The 20,852-nt window shown below is 49.0% G+C and overlaps 3 protein-coding genes across 3 annotated transcripts; 2 read left to right on the top strand and 1 right to left on the bottom strand.

Moving 5' to 3' along the window:
• Nucleotides 1-1,981: 1,981 nt before the first annotated feature.
• LOC127770522 (SUPPRESSOR OF GAMMA RESPONSE 1-like) lies at nucleotides 1,982-6,139 on the top strand. The gene is made up of 6 exons (XM_052296272.1): nucleotides 1,982-2,093; nucleotides 3,817-3,958; nucleotides 4,499-4,685; nucleotides 4,781-5,274; nucleotides 5,375-5,575; nucleotides 5,682-6,139. Exons 1-6 carry the CDS (start codon nucleotides 2,086-2,088, stop codon nucleotides 5,736-5,738), a joined length of 1,089 nt encoding a protein of 362 aa, XP_052152232.1. The 5' UTR covers nucleotides 1,982-2,085; the 3' UTR covers nucleotides 5,739-6,139.
• LOC127770871 (pentatricopeptide repeat-containing protein At2g15630, mitochondrial-like) lies at nucleotides 6,101-8,721 on the top strand. The gene is given in 3 exon segments (XM_052296647.1): nucleotides 6,101-6,116; nucleotides 6,236-6,273; nucleotides 6,276-8,721. Coding segments are annotated over 3 exon segments (1,710 nt in total). The 3' UTR covers nucleotides 7,932-8,721.
• A 4,075-nt stretch (nucleotides 8,722-12,796) lies between these two features.
• LOC127770521 (BTB/POZ domain-containing protein At1g67900-like) lies at nucleotides 12,797-15,555 on the bottom strand. The gene is made up of 4 exons (XM_052296271.1): nucleotides 15,159-15,555; nucleotides 14,992-15,061; nucleotides 13,677-14,906; nucleotides 12,797-13,567 (listed from the first exon to the last, which is right to left on the bottom strand). Exons 1-4 carry the CDS (start codon nucleotides 15,215-15,217, stop codon nucleotides 13,043-13,045), a joined length of 1,884 nt encoding a protein of 627 aa, XP_052152231.1. The 5' UTR covers nucleotides 15,218-15,555; the 3' UTR covers nucleotides 12,797-13,042.
• Between the last annotated feature and the right edge of the window lie 5,297 nt (nucleotides 15,556-20,852).

The following is a 20,852-nucleotide window of genomic DNA, read 5'->3' as shown; positions in this document are numbered from 1 at the left end:
GTCAAGTAGCCAACGCCCGAGCCGAGCCAAGACAGCCAAGCTGCAGCACGCAGCACGCAGCTACAGCGCATCGCATGCTACTCCCCTTCCCTGCAGCTCGCGGCTACCGCGCAGCGCATACTACTACTCGTCTAGTACTTCCCTTCCCGCCGCTGCAGCACGCGGCTACAGCGCAGCGCGTACTACTCCCCTTCCTTTCCCTTCCCTTCGCTCGGGGCTACTGAGACGTGAGAGAGAGCTCTCAGCGTGCCACCGCCACCAAGCGCGAGTGCGAGTTTCCGTTTCTGCTGTGTCGCTCCCTCGCGGGAGTGTGGGGTTGCGTGCTTTGGCTTGGAGAGGAAGAAAAACAGGGCGATGAGAGTGAGCGCGCGGCGCGCCACCAGTGGGCCGTTGACGTGGCGGCATCCCAAGAACCAGAAGGGACAAGGGGGCGCGTGGGCCCCACTCACTCCTGCATCCGGGCCAATTGCCATTGGGCCACGACCGCGGGTGTGCCTGATCCTAGCCAATGGCCAAGGCGGGCGGGGGCTTTTGTCCGGTGCAAGGAAGCGTGGAACACTCGCCGCATAGACGCATAGGAGTACTATACTAGTACTCCGTATACCGCATACGTGCGCCTGTAGGAGAGTGCTGATGAGCGTTGTTCGTGTCTGTCTGATGGGAACCAGGGAACGACTAGTAGTGGTACAGTAGTATTCATGTCCCTGTGTGGAAAGATTACACGGAGGCAGAGATTTTTAACACGGAAATGGTACACTCTTGTGACCCCATATAAATTCAATGGGAGTGTTTGGTAGACGTAGTAGCAATTGCTGTGGGTGCAAAACAGCGAACCGTGCTACAGGACCAAAAGAGAGCTACTTCATCCGTTTCACAATGTAAGACTTTCTAGCATTATCCACATTCATTTAGATGTTAATGAATCTAGACATATATATGTGTTTAGATTCATTAGCATCTATATGTATGTGGGCAATACTAGAAAGTCTTATACTGTGAAACGGAGGGAGTAGCAGCTAGCAGCTGCAGTTGCTTTGGCTGTTAGGGCGTGTTTAGTTGGTGAAATGAAAGTTTTTGGGTGACACATCGGACGTTTGACCGGATGTCGGAAGGGGTTTTCAAACACGAATGAAAAAATTAATTTCATAACTTGGCTGGAAACCGTGAGATGAATCTTTTGAGCATAATTAATCCATCATTAGCACATGAGGGTTATTGCAGCACTTAAAGCTAATCATGGCCTAATTAGGCTCAAAAGATTTGTCTCGCGATTTACATGCAAACTATACAATTAGTTTTTCTTTTTGTCTATATTTAATTTTCTACTCCCTCCGTCAAAAAAAAAAGAAAACCCTGGGTTTCCGTGCCAACATTTGACTGTCCGTCTTATATGAATTTTTTTATAATTAGTATTTTCATTGTTGCTAGATGATAAAATATGATTAATACTTTATGTGTGACTTATCTTTTTAATTTTTTTTATAATTTTTTTAAATAAGACGGACGGTCAAACGTTGGACACGGAAACAAGGTTTGTCTTTTTTTTTTAGGACGGAGGGAGTATATATATGTCCAGAGATTCGATGTGATGTTTTTGGGGAACTAAACATGTCCATAGTACAGCCCAGCTAGAAGCACGGCCGAACACATCCTGCTACTCCATATCTGAAGAAACATTCACTGGTAGGGAGTGGTAGGCAGCTTGAGAGAGTACTACAGTAGAGTTTATACAAGGCTGAGATGAGAATGACTGAATGAGAAGCGGGCAGTAAGGCAGTAGCGGGCTAGCCGCACCGCACCGCACCCGAGCCCGGTTTCCCGCCAAGCGAACAGGATGGATGGTTTTGGTTTGGATTTCGTCGGACGATGGGTAAAGCCAAAGAAACCCCAACCCTTTCCAGACGCGAACCCACCAACGAGGCTGGCTCGCGCAAGCTCCCCTATTTATACCCCCGGCTTCCTTGGCCACTCCCCCCTCTGCCTCACTTGCCAAGAAGTTCCTCCTCTCCTCTCGCTTCTCCTCCTCTCTCCCCCCTCGGATGCTCTCTACCTCCCAGCCCAAGCTCCCGTCGCAGCGCCGCATCCATGGCAAGGTGAGCATCGGGGGGTGGGGGTTTCTCCGATCGACCGGGGTGTGGCCTGGTTTGGTTTAATCGGTTCCTGTTTCTTGGGGGTGGTTTTCTTCCTGCGCTTTTCTTCTGTTCGTTCGCAAGGGCTAGTTTTTTTTTTATCCTCTCTCCCACTTCTCTTTTGCGTGTCTGATGAGCGGATCGATTTGGGGATTTCGCCTCCGCCAGCTGGCTCGTGGTTCCGGGTTGACCCGAGGAGGCGTAATGCAGTGGTGGTTGGTCTGATCGGTGAGAGGTGCATTCTGGTGTTGGGGTTTTTGGAAGGGGGGATCGATCTGGTGCTTTGGGTTCTTGTGTGTGGCGGAGTGCAGATCGAGCTGGTTACTGGTGGCGTGATGGAATCGTGGCCGGAATGCGTGAGATCGGTGGATGTAGCGGTCTCGGATGGTGCATGCGGGGGTGGGGGTTTTTGCAGGCAGCTGAGGTTTGAGGGGGAATCTTCCGCTGGAAGCAACCAAGAAACAAGCAGAGGAGGAAGGCTCTGCTTCTGTTCTATGGAGACTGGGTCATGCGTCGTCTTCCGATCGTTCACAGCTGCTCCTTGCTAACAGAGGGGAAGATTTCGGGTTCGTGTCATCTGATTGCCGATTGGATTGCCACCGGCCTGGGCGATGGTGCAGAAATGGCGTTCAGAATCGATGGACAGAAGATTTTTACGCTGTCAGAATGTGATTTTGGACGAAACCTTACGCTGCCTGAAACTCTGAATGTCCGGTTTGGGTGGATTTTTCAGCATTCTAGCTGCTAAGTGAAGGCTTATTGTTGCTGATGGTCAGGCTTGTTACAGTTGCAGCTGCCAAGGTGAAGGGCTTAGCTTACATATTTCGATACGTTTGTAGTGGAACACTGGATCAGTGAGTAAATGAGCTGTGGAGCCTGTGGTAAATTACCCTGTTCTTTTGGACCCGTGCCTAGCCAATCATAATGGAGAGTAATGTGGCAACAGTTTAGGGAAGTAAGCAGATCCAAAGTGGATTGCCTGAGTGTGCTTGAATTTTGAGGCATATAGCCATTCACTGCTATAGATTGCTCTGTCCATTTACATTTGGTTTCTTGAAACAGAGGGTGAGCTCTGCCCATGCTAGAAAGCAGGGAATGAGGAAATGGAACTCATGGAAAGTCAAGACAGAATGGAAATATGACAATCTTTGAATTTCCAACAACAGCAGTGCATGACGAATGATGTGGAGACCAAAAGTAGTACTAGACTAAGTACTAGTTAGTGTGCTACCATCCATGTGCCCAACATTTGGAATCATGCAGGCCTAGGACACATCTGAATTAGATAGCTGTTAATTTTAATCTTACTCCTACCATTTTTGTGATAGTAAATGCACATAAGATTTCCGGAACGAGTAACTGCACGAAGTACGGTTTGTTGATTAATTATGTTGACCCCTGTTATAGTCATGATTAGTTGCTATTAATTATGTTAAACCAATTAGTGCCTGTCACTATATCTAGAAGTTCAGACTAAGTTCCGTATATGTAGAAGAAGTCTTTCCATATCTGTAACTTAGCACAATTATACTATGTTAGGCTGATTAACCTGAAAATCTGAACTTTTTGGTGAATGACAAGGCGATAGATTGTACTTGAGATAAGTTGGGTCTTTGTTATGTATCTGTTAGGTTCAAATCATCCTACAATATGATGAACATGTCTCACTTCTGTCTTTTTACTGCAGGCCATGGATTATAGCTGGTGGAAAGGTAATTGCTACAAAAATAAGAAATGCAACTCAGCTTCTGAGTTGTAAACTTGGAGAATTGGTTCCAGAAGCATGGAGGGAATGCCCAAACTGCAAATGTCACATTGATAATAGCGATGTAAGTTCAGCTACCTATTGTACTTATGAATGCTTGATTAAACTTTTTAGTTCAGTTGTCTGATACTCTGATGATGTTTTGCCACTAAAGTTTTGTGTGTAGAAAATCAACACTAGACAACATTACTTTTGAAGAGCGATGCTCCGGTACTCTCTACTGGTAGTATTATACTACCAGTCTATTGGTTGTATTATACTACTAGTATATTGGGGGTAAATTAGTAATTTACTAATACTATGATTAGGAGTAACTGTCATTTATGTTTTTTTTCCCGGCTAAATCGATCTATGATCATCCCTTGGCGCTAGTATCACTCATATTCATTAAAAAAGGTGTTTTGCCCATTACTGTGCTGTGTGCTACACTTTATTCCTATTGTCCTGGCTCCCACGTGTCACAATTTCAATATAAAATCCACAAAGCTTGTGGCTCCCTAACCTTGGGTATGACGAGGTTGGCTTTAAGCAGAAATATCAGTAGGGTAAGTTTCACATTTTCTATGCATTTCTTGGTGGTGCTAAATAAAACATCTCATTGCAGGTTACTTTACAGTGGCCAGAATTCCCTGACGGTGTTAAATTTGATCCATCTGATCTTGAAGTACTTGAACATTTAGAAAGAAAAATTAACCTTGGAAATCCAGGGCCTCAGGGTCTTATTGATCACTTCATCCCAACTCTAGAAGGGGTGGAAGGAATCTGCTATACACATCCTGAAAATCTCCCCGGTACTGGATTATATATTTTAAGTTGTTATCAGGCCTTTTGAGCTAGTAGTGATTAGTTAGCTCATGTCTCATACAATCCTCTGTAATTCTGTCAGGTATCAAGCTGGACGGCACCAGCAGCCATTTCTTCCACAGAATATCAAACGCATATGGTTCTGGTCAGCGCAAGCGTAGAAAGATCAGCCACACCGGCCATGCTGCTTCTGACGAGAACATAAGATGGCACAAAACTGGAAAATCCAAACAGATTTACCATAACGGTGTTTTAAAAGGGTGGAAGAAAATACTGGTTCTTTACAAAGGTTCTAAGAAGAACAAGATAGTACAAGCTAATTGGGTTATGCATCAATATAATCTTGGTGTTGAAGAAGGCGGGGAGGACGGAGAGCTTGTTGTTTCCAAGGTATTCTACCAATTATCCTCCAAGCAAACTGGCTCGCCTGAAATGGACTCTGTTACTGAAGAAGCATCTGATGCACTGACCATAAGAAGTGATCCCATTACACCCATAACGAACCCTCCGCTGCCTCGCTGCCTGATGAACAGCCCGTGTGACACGGAGCAGAATGGCACCATTTCACATGATCGGGTAAGCCATGCTACTGATAATGAGCATAGGGCAAACAAATTAATTGCTCCTTTTTTTTTTTACAATACTTCATGTTGTTGCATTGCTGAATTTTACACAGGAGGGGGAGTGCAGCACATCCACTCTCCGGCCCACGGTAGAACCTGGAAACCGTGCAGGGTGTTCTGCTGGAGCGTCAACAACCGGGGACTTCGACGAAGATCTGCTGCAGCGCTGCGAGTTTCCGGGGGACCCCGTCCCAACTCTTGATGACACGCTGCCTTTTCTTTACACGGACGAAACGGACCTTTTCAGCTGGGAAGTACGTGTGCTTTGCTCGTAGTACTCCTTTCTTTTTCCGACTTATATTTGTTACGGTTAAGAACAAAATCTGATTTGCCTTTCCTGAATTGAATTTCTTGCAATAGGATTTTCAATTTGGATCGCAGGAAAGCTTCGGCTGGGTCGATGGGGATCACACGTAAGTGATGCTCTGAGGAGTTGTGGGAGGCAGCGGTACTGCAGGAAGACTCCTACAGGGGTTAGGGTTTAGGGTTCGCTACTCTAGTGAGCTGCAACACTCTTTTGGAGCTGTAGCGCTCTTTATAAGATTGGCGAAATTTGGAGTGGTCGACCCTTCATGTAGCTGATTCTTCGAAAATTTTGTATATGGATCTGCGTATTAACACCAGCTCTATGTAGCCGAGCAGTAAGTATAGTAGTCTCTCTTCCCCGCAAAAAAAAAAAAAGAAAAAAAAATGTAGCATCTCAACCTGAAAATGTTCTGTGAGAACATGTTTATGTGTTGTAACCTTTGAACCATGTTTATGTGTTGTAACTTTGAACCATGCCTAAGTGTTGTTGTAACATGTAAGCCGTTGCTTGACATTTTTCCAGTTTTTTTTATCTGTCTTGTTCAGTTTTTTTTTCTCTCTTTTTTTTTTAAAAAAAGTCTTGTTCAGTTTCTGTATCTCTGCATGAGACCGCCTTTTGGTAGTCGATCTCCTGGGAGAAAAATCAAATACCATTTGCCCAGCTCCGTGGAAAACTCACGAAAAACCCTCCTCCAAAGTTCCCCCATGGCGCCGCCCACCTCCGCCGCCGCCGCCGTCGCGGCGGCCGCCCGCGCCTCGCCGACTTCGGCGGCGGCGCTCGCTCTCTTCAAGTCGGCGTTGTCCGCGGACCAGGCGCTCTCGCCGCTCGCCGTGCTCCCGCACCTCGACGACGCGCCGCCGTCGCTGCCCAACCTCCTGCTCACCGCCTCCGCCGCCGCGCGCCCCCACGCCACCTCCCTCCGCCTCTACTCGCGGATGAAGTCCCTCTCCGTCCCCATCTCGACCTCCTCGCTCCACCCGCTCCTCTCCGCCCTCCCCTCCGCCCCGGCCTTCGCCCTCTTCGCCGACATGTTCCGCCTTCGCCTCCCGCTCTGCACCACCACCTTCAACATCATGCTCCGCCACCTCTGCTCCGCCGGGAAGCCCGCCCGCGCGCTCGAGCTCCTCCGCCAGATGCCCCGCCCGAACGCCGTCACCTACAACACCGTCATCGCCGGGTTCTGCTCCCGGGGCCGCGTCCAGGCGGCGCTGGATATTATGCGGGAGATGCGAGAACGCGGAGGAATCGCGCCCAACCAGTACACCTACGGCACGGTGATCTCTGGCTGGTGTAAGGTTGGCCAGGTCGATGAGGCAGTGAAGGTGTTCGACGAAATGCTCACCAAGGGAGAAGTTAAACCGGAAGCTGTGATGTACAACGCCTTGATTGGTGGATACTGTGACCAGGGTAAGCTGGATACTGCACTCCTTTACCGTGATAGAATGGTGGAGAGAGGGGTCGCAATGACAGTCGCGACCTACAATTTACTCGTGCACGCCTTGTTCATGGATGGGCGTGGAACAGAGGCATATGAGTTGGTCGAGGAGATGGGTGGAAAGGGTCTTGCGCCGGATGTGTTCACGTACAATATATTGATAAACGGGCATTGCAAAGAGGGCAACGTGAAGAAAGCACTAGAGATTTTTGAGAATATGTCCAGGAGAGGGGTCCGTGCGACAGTAGTGACCTATACGTCATTGATATATGCCTTGTCTAAGAAGGGGCAAGTTCAGGAGACAGATGAGCTGTTTGATGAGGCTGTAAGGAGAGGCATTAGGCCTGACCTTGTCTTGTACAATGCTCTGATCAATAGTCACTCCACTTCTGGCAACATCGATCGAGCTTTCGAGATAATGGGTGAGATGGAGAAGAAAAGGATCGCACCAGATGATGTGACCTACAATACGCTAATGAGGGGGCTGTGTCTACTGGGGCGTGTTGATGAAGCACGGAAGCTCATTGATGAGATGACAAAGAGGGGAATCCAGCCAGACCTTGTCACTTATAACACACTGATCAGTGGCTACAGCATGAAGGGTGATGTCAAGGATGCTCTGAGGATTCGGAATGAGATGATGAATAAGGGGTTCAATCCAACGCTTTTGACATATAATGCGCTGATACAGGGGCTCTGTAAGAATGGCCAGGGAGATGACGCTGAGAACATGGTGAAGGAGATGGTAGAGAATGGCATCACCCCTGATGACAGCACATACATCTCACTGATTGAGGGTCTTACCACTGAAGACGAGCGTGCCATTGATGATGAGCGACTGGCTGCAGCAGATGCTGCGAAAGTATGAGCCATCTATTAAGCAGAGAGGCATATTGGGCATCAGTTCAAATACTTCATGCCTTCAAAAAAGGAGGAAAATCAAATGCTTGAACGACTTGCTCAACCTCTGCCATGTGTGCAATATCATGCTAAATTGCCTGGCCATTTTCTGACAGGAGTGCAACATAATCATTTTGAAGCCTGGCGTATCTGGCGATGAGGATCAGGTGGCACTCACGTTTTGTCTCCCCGTTGTTCTTGCCCAAGTTGTAGACGTCCATCTTTTCTCAGTTCATCTGTGGACGTATGCCTGTAATTTTGACAAGAAGGAAACACATGCTGTTTTGAAGATTCCCGACAACAAACATTCCAACCTAGAACTTTCAAGATTCGGCTTGGCTAGATCAGAACTCACTCTGTTTATTTGGTTTTCTCATTGTCATACTATCTTCTATTAATCTGATAACAATAAGGTTAGACAGCTTGTGACTTGTCACTAACGGCTAAGGCTAAGCATAACGCATCTTAATGATCTGTCCTGCCCAGCAAAGTGGAGACTGGATAAAGTTAATCACCCTGGCCAGCTTACTTGTCATTGACAGCATCACAGTGTCTGCACTTTGTGTGGTCCTGGTTTCCATTACTACTGCAAGTATCATCTGAAGAGGTAGCACTGAAGATCATTTTTATTGCATAGAGTAAAGAGGGCCTTTGTTGGCATGTGCTTAGTTACTTCCTGAGGTGCTGCTTTTCATCATTGTCGATTTTGATGTTTCATTGTCATACTCTATGTTGGTAATGATTTATGTATCATGATGCATATCATCACTGATTCACTGTTACAGTGAACCACAGAGCGATAGGTTTATCTAGCTTGTCCTTTTCTTTGTAAGAGTGCAGAGTGTTTGGTCATTGAAACTGTACAGCAGAGACCGTTCTGTTCCAAAACCATAACAATGTTCCTCTTGTTAATTTGTACTATTGGTTTGTCGTTTGGAGCCACAATTTATAGTGCTACTAATTATGACGTCATTCTTTCCTTAATTAATTTCCAGCGGCCGCCTAATATACTCAGAAGTATGTACGCTCTTTCAGTTGCAGCATTGTAAAGCCCGCTGGTTGATCAAAGTTCCGGCTTAATATTTATGTGATTTTCTTGGTTCTTACGCTGCTGAGCTTATCTGCTTTTTAAAATGAATTCGTTTCATTTTACTATTGAGACTATATAGCCAGCTATGTAATTGCATTATTTCACGGATTTGTCAGTGCAGCTAAGCTAGCATAGCATCCAATCATCCATTGTGCGTAAAATGGAAGCAAAATCAGAGATGGGGTCGGTCGACGACGTGGAGAAGCAGCAGCCGCTGCTGTCCGCGGCGGCGGCAGACGAGAAGCCGTCGTCGGGCTGCGACTGCGGCACCACCGCGTCGCCGCCCTTGGCGACGGGGGCGCTGGCGCTGGTCGTCCTCGCGGCGGGCGCCGCCTTCGCCGCGCAGCTCGCGGCGCGGGAGGAGTACGTCCTCCTCGCCGTCCTGGCGTCGCAGGTGGTCAGCTTCGGCGTCTTCACGTCGCTGCTCGCGCTGTGCGCGCTCCCGGAGGAGGAGGAGGAGGGCAAGCCCCGAAGCATCGCCGGCGCGCCGGGGGCGCGGGCGCGGGTGCTGCTGCTGTGGCCGTTCGCGATGGCGCTGCCGGTGAGCATGGCGTGCTGGGCGGCCGAGAGCGCGCCGGCCGCCGTTGGCTTGGCGCTGCTCACGCTGGCACTGGCCGCCGTCCTCGCGTGCTACGCCGAGGTCGTGCGCTCCCTGTGGCCCCGCCAGTGATCGTGACCCCGTCAACCGACGACGAGCACAGGAATAAATTTTCGCCAACGTCGTCTTGCGCGTACATGGTTGTCCTCCTCGTCTCCTCGATTACCGGCCAAAACCACTGAAATTCTCAGACATTTTGTCAAAATAATAAAAAAATTTGTTTGATTTTTCTTAAATTTAGCCGGTTTATGGAGTGGTTCTAGATAGGAACCAATTTGATAAAGCCGCAATAGCAGAGCTGTTACCATCGTATTTTAGAACCCGCTGCTCCGGAAGCAAATCCTTAATGTGTTACTGATATGTGGGCAGTGACGGAGCTAGCTGCTAAAACCTATGAGGTCAAAGCTATATTTTTTTTCAAGTTTTATGTTATTTCAACATAAATATCAATAGCTTTTTAGCTGTTTTGCAAAAACCTATTGAGCCAGTCTACAGATTGCATGTACTTGTAGCTTCGCCTCTGCATGTGGGCCCGTGAGCGATGGGCTCACATAAGACATAACCATGTCCCTTGAGGAGGATCTCTGTAAGGCCATGGCCAACGCTCTATACTGGAGCGTGGTCTCGCCCCTCCCGAAGCTAATATGCCTGCCAGCTCGGGCGGGACCGCACCCCCGCAGAGCGTCATGATGCCTAGTAGAGGGCCGCGTAGTTTTGTCAACTTTGGGCGAGGAACGGGCGAGGAGCCGCGTTGGGGAGAGGCGTCACCCCGCGCCGGGGAAGAAGATGGCGAGGGGCTGGACTGAAGAGAAGGGCATACCCGGGAAGCTTCGCTGCCGCCGCGTCCCTCCCTGTCGTTGCGTCGATCCACGCCGCTGCTGCTTCGATCCGCCGGCGCCGCCTTGATCCCTACCTTCTGCGCCTCCATCCGCCGCTGCCGCCTAGATCCGCCGCCGTTGTGCTCGATCTGCCGCCACTGCTCAAAGCGCTGAGGAGAGAGGCGGCAGCCCCAACGAGAGAGAGGGGAGAGGCCACGGGAGAGGGGAGGTCGCACCGTCCGGGAAGGAGAAAGGCGGTAGAAGAGGGAGGGGTGGACCCTTATATATGTTTGTGATTTTTAAGAGATACTCCCTCCGTCAAAAAAAAAATCAATCTAGGAGGGGATGTGACTCCTCCTAGAACAATGTATGTGGACACCCCATATGTCCACATACATCAATCTAGGAGGGGTCACGTCCCCTCCTAGGTTGATTCTTTTTGGGACGGAGGGAGTATACTGCATATATTAGATGTATATATAAATAAAAATAATCTAAGAGTTTAAATGCAAAATGTGACCGACTGATAGTTAGTGTAGTTTTATCCCACTTAGCATCATCTTTTTATGGGGTTATACCCTGCGTTGGTCATTGCCTACGTCTACAGCCGCTGCTCCCGGTTTGCATACTACTCCCTCCGTCTCACAATATAAGGGATTTTCAATTTTTGCTTGCAACATTTGACCACTCGTCTTATTTAATTTTTTTTGCTTAAAGTACTGTAGATAATAAAGTAAGTCACAAATAAAATAATTAATAATTTTAAAATTTTTTGAATAAGACGAGTGATCAAACGTTGTAATCAAAAACTCAAAATCCCTTATATTATGGGACGGAGGGAGTATTTGCTTTGCTCAGGCTAGCTATAACAATTTGTAACAGCAGTTTCGATTTCATCAGGTTCATTTGATTTGACACCGCCAGATTTTTTTGATTCCCTTGTGAGTGGATACCACACAGCTCTGTAGTCTTATCGTAGCCTAACCCTCACATCGAAATTGTTTCGGCCTTTGGAACACCGATTTTTTTTTTTTTTTGAGAATGCGGGATAAACCTGCTAATAATAACAAGAGGAGGACCACGGGTGTGTGCTTGTCCATCTCCCTCTCGCACTGGAGTGAGGCAGCGACTGGCCGACCGTGCACTCCTGTCCTATGCTCCTGTGCTAAAACATGGCCAATCCTTGGAGCGACGGATTACGACTGGCCTTTGGCCTATGATCATTGAAAACGTTGCGCATGTTGAAAATATGGTCATATGTCAGTCTGAGATTGTGACACACGTGTCGGTCGCACGTGCTACCGTGTGCAAGCGGCCAAGAAGATGTTGGTGGTGGTGGATATTAGTCGCTAGCGCTACGTGTTTTCCGTATCAAACCATGGTTTTAGCACTTACGTTTTGCTTTAAGACGCGAAAATTTTCTTTTTTTTATTTTTTTTACTAAATCACTGGACCCAGGGGAGAACTTCCCCTCCTGAATTTTGTCATTGCATAAAGAGGGAAAAGGTACATTACAACAGATTCAGAGTTTGTAGAGGGGCAGAGAAAGTTTTTTTCCAACTAGATGTTACATCTCTCTGTGAGATGGCAAGGGATGTTTTGCCATAAAAAAAACAGAAATTTTGCCATCAAACACAGGCGTTGTCTAATGCCCTGCACTCTTGTGCTTCCTGCGCAGCGCCTACAGCACCCTCAGCACAATTTTTTTTTTTTGTTGCGAACTTGCGACAGGCAGCCAAGCCAACCGGGTGACCAGGACCTGAGACAAAATTTTGTGGCGGCTGTGCTGCAGCTGCAATCATCCGAGTCGATGAAGACCAAAGACAGAAAAAATTGTTGCGACTGTTCAGCCACGGCCAGCCAACGAAAAAAAGCCTCCACTTACAATGATTCTGGACAGCTTTATCACCGGTTTTTTTTTATGTCACATTCTCTTCTAGGTTGTATTTTTTTAGACGGATGAAGTATATGTTTGAGGGGTCAATAGAATTAGTTTTTTCTTCTTTGAAAATTTGCTTAAGATACACTAACTTTAGTGTAAAAATTGACGTACACAGCACAGACCAAGTCACTGGTCGCCTATCCTGTCTCTGCAACTCTGCCTCTGTAGCCGCGTTCTGTATCTTGCATTAGGAGAGTATAAACTCTTTTAGAGTTTCGTTTATAAGATGAAAGTATAACTTTCGGTCTCTGCAGTAGCTAATAAGGATGTGAGTTGGGTGTGTAGTGTTAGTGTGTTGCAACAAAAGAGAAATAAGTTTTTTTTTTTTAACCGTTGAAGTATAGCTTCATGTGTCTCTGTACCAACTATGTACACTCTCTGTCCAGAACAAATTAATTTTTAGGGATTAATTTGGATAAACCCTTGTTCATATTCGTCCTTACAAAATGTTTTTTTTAAATGGAGGGAGTGTACACGCAGTCATATCAGTGCACACAACTTCCCCAAACTTCAAGAACTAGTTGGAACAAAATCAAATCTCGAAGGAACAAATTTTACTTACAAATTCAAGCATATTTGTACACGGTATGTACGGATCAGCTTTGCTTGCCGCCAAGTGTCTCGATGCCCCTTAGGTGAAGGTTCTGCTCGTCGGCCATAGCCTGCTCAGCATCCGCTTGGACCTCCCCGCCGCCGCCGTGATACGCGACGACGCGCTCCGTGCCAACCCCGCGCGCGTCCTATGCACGAACGCCTCGTCGCCGGCGTCCTCGCCGTCCTCCTCCTCCAGCCTCATCTTCAGCGACGCCACCCTCGACGCCACCACGCTCCAGTCCCTCCGCCCCTCCACGCTCCAGTCGCCGTCCGCCGCCACGCTCCCGGCGGGCCTCTGCTCGTCCTTGCCGTTCTCCTCCGTCGTTCTTGGTCTGGCAAGCAGCGCACTGACGTCGCCGGGAAAGCGCGCGGCGACGCGGTTGCCGTGCCCGGACGAGAGTCCGGCGGCGCGCGCGTTCTCGAAGAAGAGCACCTGCACGACGACGCGGAGGGGGAGCAGCTCGTTCTGCGCCGCGTGCATGGACGCCTTCTCCGAGAGCTTCCTGCAGTTGAGCACCCTGCACAGCTTCTTCCTCGAGCTCTTGTCCATCTCCGGGTGCGCCTACACGTGGCACAGAAGCAAAGGCACACGGTGAGAGAGAGATCAAGAATTCTAAGATTAGCCATGGCGAGGTAATGTCGGCGTGATCAAGTGTCGCGCGCATGCACACCCTGAGATATGTGTCGATGGCTCGGTATAGATCGTCGTGCTCCGGCCGCGCGAAGTCCGGCACGGCCTCGGCGACGGCGATCATCTTGTCGAGCGGCGTGCGGGCGTCCTTTGTGGCCACCACCGCCAAGAACCCGTCCACCAGCTTCCCCACCCGGACCATCGCGCCGTGCGACGCCGCCGCCATGGACGTCGAACGGCGCGCCCCCTCGAGCTCACCGCTCTCGGCCGACATCGATCGCCGGTGCCTGCCCGCGCGCCTCGGGCTACCCTCCGGTCTCCCCGACGCTGCCGCTTGCCGCAGCGCGAATTCCTCGAGTATGGTCACCACGGCGTCCACGTCGTACAGCGCCCCGCCCGCGCACGGCGGCGTCGCCGGTATCAGGAGGTCGCTCACGTTGGCGTCTTCCAGCTGCGACGCTACCCTCCTCGTGAGCTCTTCCTTTGACGCCGGAGAAGCGCCTAGGATGTTCGCCGCCTTGAGAAGCTTCAGCAAGAAGCCGCAGGAGACGGCGTTCCTCTCCGCCGGGAGCAAGCTCGCTATCTTCTCGACGAGGAGGCGGTGGTTCTTGGTGGCCCGGTCGGCATTGGCCGCGCCGCCGCCGCCGCCGGCGGCGGTTTGCTCCGCCGCGTGGTGGTTCTTGGCGGCGATCGGCAGCCACCGGCGCGCGTAGGCTTTGAGCGCGTCGCCAATGGCCTTCCCGTGTACGGTGCCGGTCGCCTTGACGGCCACCATGACGCGCCAGTAGAGGTCAACCCCGAGCTCGGAGATGTCACGCACCCACCACGGCGGCGACGACGAAGACGAACCGGCCGGAACGGCGCCGGAGGCATCGCCGCTGGGGTCCGCGACGGCGAGGGCCGCGACGGCGTCGACGCAGCGGGACGTGACGCCGAGCTCCTCGCAGAGCGCGGCGTAGCGGCGCGTGGAGTGGAGCACGGCGAGCGCGTCCTTCCAACGGCGGAGGAGGCAGGAGGACAGGAAGGCGTCGAGCTTCCCGGCGAGGTTGCCGCGGTCGGCGGCCTCGGACATGCCGAGCCGCGCGGCGGCGCAGCGGACGGCGACCACGTTGTGCGGCCCGATCGTGACGGCGACGCCGTAGCAGAACTTGGCGCACGCCTCGAACGCCTCCGCGCCGCCCGGGAAGGCCGGCAGCTCGACGGCGCCGCCGCCCTCGCCGGACTCCACGCATAGCGCTTGCAGCCACATGCACTTGGAAAGCAAAGGAAACTGTTCCATCCAACGAACCACCCAAAAAAAAAAAAACAAATCAGTTCTTGATCGACGCAAACCACAAGAAAATCTTTGCAGCTACCTTGTGGAGACGAAACAGGCAACCATCCACAAGAATCTGCATGTCAGTGGCCAAATCCGTGGAGACCGACCTGCAACCAACACCAACACCGATCAAAAACAAAAAACGATTCACACGACAACCAAACGATCGAAGTAAAAGGCGATGAACAACAAGAACAAAACTACCTGACGGGGCCTGACAAGAAGAAGGTGTCCGGCCTGTTCCCGAGCTTCATGACCCTCATCTCCGACGACACCGATTCTCCGGCGAGCTCCGGCCGTCGTCGTCGTCGTCGTCTCGCGTGGACGATAACCAGTCCACTCCACTCCCGCCTAACAATGGTGCGGAGCTGGACACGATTCTTGCGTCCTCCTCGGTGGTTAAATCGCAGTGGTTAGGGAGATAGTGGGATGGGATGGGGCAGCGGGAAGGATGGGACTTGGGAGTGCTGGGAATCGCGGGGGAAGAGTCTAAATTTGCGACTGGAAATGTCCAAGGATTTGATGGCAGCAGCAGCAAGGGGATCAGGGAAGAATCTTGATCGGAGACGGCGTGGTGCGGGAGGCGGGGACCAGGAGAGTTTCAGGGATGACAAGTGAGAGGTGAGAAGAGGAGAGCAAAATTCAGTAAAAAATTGCTGAATTTCGCAGTTAGATTTTTTTTAACTTGTATTTCATCCGTTCTAAAAAAAACTTAATTTAAGGGAGCATAAGTTAAATTTGAGCTTTCATGTTTATAGAGTGATTTAACACATATAAATTTATCTTGTAGATTTTTTTAAAAAAATATTGTTTCATCTCCTTCGAGTTTAGAATCCACTCCGTTTACTTGGCTCTTTTGTGCAGCATTCGGTACAAGATATTACCTGTCACTGAGTGGGGTTTCAGTCCTAGTCATTCAACTTGTGAACGAGAGATTTTCCGGATTATGTTATCTTTTTCCTTGAGTTGAAATGTTTGGTTATCTTGTTATTTTGTGGATTTTGTCGACATACGATGTAATGTGATAAATAATAATAGGTTCTAGCTCCTGTTGAGTGAAAGGCTGAAATGGCGGGATTCTCATTATCTTTTAGAAAACACAGATTTTTCCGGAATATTTATGTGAAATGGACTTGTGATGGACTACATAAACCAAGCTGGAACTATGTAAAGATGTTTTTATCAGGTGCAGGTTCAGAAATGGCTATATTCTTTTCATTTTTTTTTTGGTGTGTGTGGGTGCATAACAAATTCATTATAGCCCATTGATTTGACAGTTGTGCAATCCAGTCCAACTAATTGCGGAGCTGAGCCAGGGTTGAGTGGACTGAGTGCGGTTTAATAAATTTGGGGAGCCTTTGCTGCAGTGCTTGTTTGTAAACAAAACAATAAGGAAATCAACTGTGGTCCAAAAATGTGGAGGAAAAGTTTGAATACTCCAGTTCAGGTACATTCATCATCAGTTCTCTTATAAAAAAAGGGAGTATATTCATCATCAAAATCTAAAAGTTCTTCTACTTAATTAGTCCCGAGAACTCTGTTTTTGTTTCCTTTCTTTTTCTTTTTCTCTGTTTTTTTTTGGCATGGTATCAGTACTTCGATTTTGCACTGACCTACAGAATACTCCTTTTCTCTTCTGATGTTGTCACAAAATAATGGGCCGTGGTAATGAAAATTTGCCTGAAACTTTCCCCTATGTATTGACCTGAAGTTCTAGCCAATACAATATTCAGAAGACCATTGCCCTGCATAGCTACATTCAGACCTTCTGTATTTCTCGGATCAAGCGCTGTGCAGTTGCAATTGCAGGTTGCAACAACTTGGGCTGGCATTCCACTTAAGGAAACTCGAGAGCATTAGAGCTCATATTCCCTAGGCAGATGAAATGTTGATGTCAAATACTATGAGGACATAACTTCAGCCGTACTGCACTGAGGACGGATCTACATACGAGCATCTTAATCTCCTTATAACAGGTCCACCAGCTGACTGCTTAATGAAATGGAGATAGTTTATCTTAATTCATCGCATGTTTTGCTCTAGATTCATTGTGTAGGAAGGTAAAGACTTGATAGCCATGAGTAACCTTCAAGATGCTTTCACTTCTACACAAAAATACTCAAGTGCTTGTGCATTGTAGTATATGCAGGAGACATTGGTGTCCCTACGTACTACTTGGTGTGGCCACAGGACCTGGTTGATTATTCAATTCTGTCTAATTTATACCATATTAATTAAATATATCAGTTAATAATTTTGTAATTAGTACACATTGGGTTCTAGTTTTTTTTTGGTTCGTCACTTACTGAGGATGTAAACCGTTTCCATCGTGTAAAAAAAAAATGCGTGTCCAATTCTAAGACGATTGACTCTGTGCGGTGATGCTGCTTGAGTCCAGCTGCCTGAGTCGGTCACTGTTCTGAACTTAGACGAACTACTCTGGGCGGTGAAGTTCTTTTGGTTCCCCACAGGCCACCGTCCACTCATTTGCTTCCATGCAAGTTGCAACCACCTCCACCTCTTGCATTTTATGCTCAGTTGAGTGTGTATTTGTGTATTGTGTAGGTCCCGGAGAAGTCTCTATATACCATCATGCCATAGCCCACCACAAGCCCACAAGCTTTCTTCATCTACGTGTTCAGTTGTACGTGTACTAATCTAGAAGAACCAAAACAATTAGTAATTATCTGCACTCAAGATATCGAAAAGGAACGGGCGTGTATTCGCTTTAATCACCGGACTTTACTCCCTGTGAACTGTTTCCTTTTTTCCAGTCCCACTGGAAAGAAAAATCCGTGTATATATACATGCAGCAAAGGCTCGCAGCGACGGACATGCTACCACGCAGTGTGTTAATCGTCCAAGCTTTTTTTGTTCTCCGTTAATCGTCCACGCTGATGCCTGTGCGAAGTGTCCCCTTTTCTGCTCCGACCGAAGCGTGTCGTGCTAACTTGCCCCAACCTTTGCAAAGGATCGGTGTTCAGATTCAGACATCGTCTCGCACGGAGGCACACACGACGACGCACGTCTCCTCTCCTCGGAAAAAGTCCATTTTGACTCCCTTAAATGTACAACGAATCTAATTCATACCCTTCGACCAGAAAACCGGTTAGAACAACTCCCCCAATTATTAAAACCGGTATAAATAGACTCTCTTGGCGGTTTTAGAGGGCGGTTTTGCTGACGTGGCGCTGACGTTGCAATGTTGATTTGGTCTTCGTCCCACGTGGCGTTGATGTAAGATTAGATTTAAAAATATATATGTGGGACCCATTTATTATTCACACACAAAAATTATAATAGGATCCACTGACATGTGGGGTCCACATGTCATTCTCTTCCCAACCTTTCTTCCTCCCCCTCTCTCTCCCTTATCTCTCTCTTTCTCTTCCCATCGGCGAGCAGCGCGGAGAGCTTGCCGAGGCAACGGATGGTGGAGCGGAGGGCGGCATGGGAGTGCGCGAAGCCATGGGCGGCGGTGGGTGGAGAAGGCCGGCGCAAAGGCAGCGCGGAGCGGCGATGCGGCGGCATCAAGAGCTGCCAGTCACCGCGGTCGCTGCTGTCGCGTATCCTGCAGCGAGGCGACGGCGGCGGTGGGAAGTTCGGGTGGCGGGTGCGGCTGCCGCAGCGATACAGCTCCACCTCTGCCGCCGGCGCTGGAGCTGCCGGAGAGAAGGAGATGATGTCGAACGCGTTCAGGCTCGACCGCCGCCGCGAGCTCCCGCCCAGCCCGAATCTCCCTTCCAGCAACGACGGCGCCGCCATAGTCCCGGTGCACTCCGCCGCCGACATCGCCGCCGCCGACACCCTCTGGAAGGCCACCACCGCGGTCGGGGCTCCCCTCGCGCGAATTCCTCAGGCTCGTCACCAGCGACGACGACGCTGACATGGACATGTGCTGCTGCTGCTGCGCCGCCATGGCGGCATGGCGCCATCCACTCACCGGAGTAGTAATTAGCTAGCTAGCTAGCTAGGCAACATGACGACGACCCTAGCTTAATTAGCTTGTGTTTAGTTGGTTAATTTAGTGTTCTTGGTTGCTCGGCGACGTCATTAGCTAAGCTAGCGATGTAGTAGTAGCAGCTAGTGGGAGTATTAATTATCACTCAGGGCGAGGAAACCGACACCCAGAAGGGGGGGCAAGGGCCGCGGCCATGCCGCCCAGATCCGTCGCCACTCCACCCGGCCGCCGCCGCCACCGATGCATCCGAAGGGGGAAGAGAAAAGGGGGAGAGAAAAGAGAGAGAAGGAGGGAGGGAGGAGGAAGAAGAAGGGAAGGAGAAAGAATGATATATAGGCCCCACATGTCGGTGGATCCCACGATGTATTTTATGTGTGAATGATAGATGGATCCCATAGATATTTTTTAATTCTAATGCCACGTAAGCGCCATGCGGAATGAAGACCGGGTTAATATCGCCATGTCAGCGTCACGTGGAATGAAGACCGGGTTGGTATCGCCACGTCAGCAAAACCGCCCTTCAAAACCGCTGGAGTAGTCAAATTATACTGGTTTCAATAATTTAGGGAGTCATTCTATCCGGTTTTCCAGTTAAGGATCACGAATTAAATTCGGTGAACAATTAAGGGAGTCTAAGTGGACTTTTCCCCTCTCCTCTGCTCGTTGGCACGCGTGGTGGGTGCGTCCGGCCCGTTAGCCGCGCGGCTCGATCTCGGAATTTTTTTTTATTTATACATTTTTTTATTAAAATATTTACAAAAATAATTTTTTGTTTTGAAAATTTACAAATCTAATCGCCCGCCGTCATTTGGGAGGGCAATTTTTAAAAATCGCCCTTTCAGCGGGCGGCAAGGGACCTAAATGCAAATTTTCCAGCACAACTTGTTAGCTCTATGATTTTAATTTAAAATTATATTATATAAAGTCAGATGAAATAAAACTTTATATCAAAATTGTAGAGCTCAAGGAGATCTACAACTTTGTAGTTGACAACTTTTTCATTTAAGATGTTTTAGATATCCAAATATTTGTTACAAAATATAAAACATATTTTAAAAAATCTCATATCTATATTTCGAACAACATTGGATGGAGATAAACTTTATATAAAAGTTGTAGATATTGATGAGATCTATAACTTTGTAGTTTATCACTTTTCCATTTAAAATCATTTAGAGTATCAAATAAGCATTATTAGTTTTTAAGCAATTAAAACCGGTGGAAAGGGTTTGAACACAAATAAAAATTTTGCATTTAGATCCCTTGCCGCTCTTTGGGAGGGCGATGATTAGATTTGTAAATTTTCGAAACAAAAAAATATTCATAAATATTTTAATAAAAAAATGTACAAATAAAAAAAATTCCTCGATCTCGCGTGCGTGCTGGCGGGGAACGTGGGCTGTGGCACCGTGCGGCCCGCGTCGCTAGTGGTGGTGGCCGCGAGAGAGGCGAGCCGGTGGAAGTGCCATCCACGCGACTACGCGAGTGAGCCGCGCCACGCGCGCGGATGGGGTGTCGTGGGCATCCGTGGAACGAGACGGGGCGAGCACGACGAGAGCCCTGAGAAAAGGCGTGTTGCTGATGTGGGTTTTTCCACGCCGTCGCATCGTGGATTTCGTCTTGTGCTGCTGGACCGCGACCGAGCCAAGGAAATTCGTATCTCCGGGGCACGGGCGCAGCGAGCGCAACGGCTCGCCTCGCCTCGGCGAAGTCGGAAGGCGCCGCAGATGCGGCGGGTGCCGACCTGTCGGCCTCTCGCTGCCTCCGTGGTCTGTAGCTCATCCGTGCCAAGGCGAGGCATCGACGCGTAGTACTTTTACATCCACAAGTAAAAGTAACCCAACACCCAACACCCCTGCAAGGGTCTCGTCAGCATTCATTGGTCATTCAGGTGGTCTTCGGATCCAGGACTTAAGTTTAGTCCCTGTCTTTAGACA

Source organism: Oryza glaberrima, chromosome 4 (genome assembly GCF_000147395.1).
Source record: "Oryza glaberrima chromosome 4, OglaRS2, whole genome shotgun sequence".
In the NCBI taxonomy this organism is placed as follows: Eukaryota; Viridiplantae; Streptophyta; class Magnoliopsida; order Poales; family Poaceae; genus Oryza; species Oryza glaberrima.
Note: the sequence above shows the minus strand (reverse complement) of the source record. Positions and strands in the feature narration are given on the sequence as shown.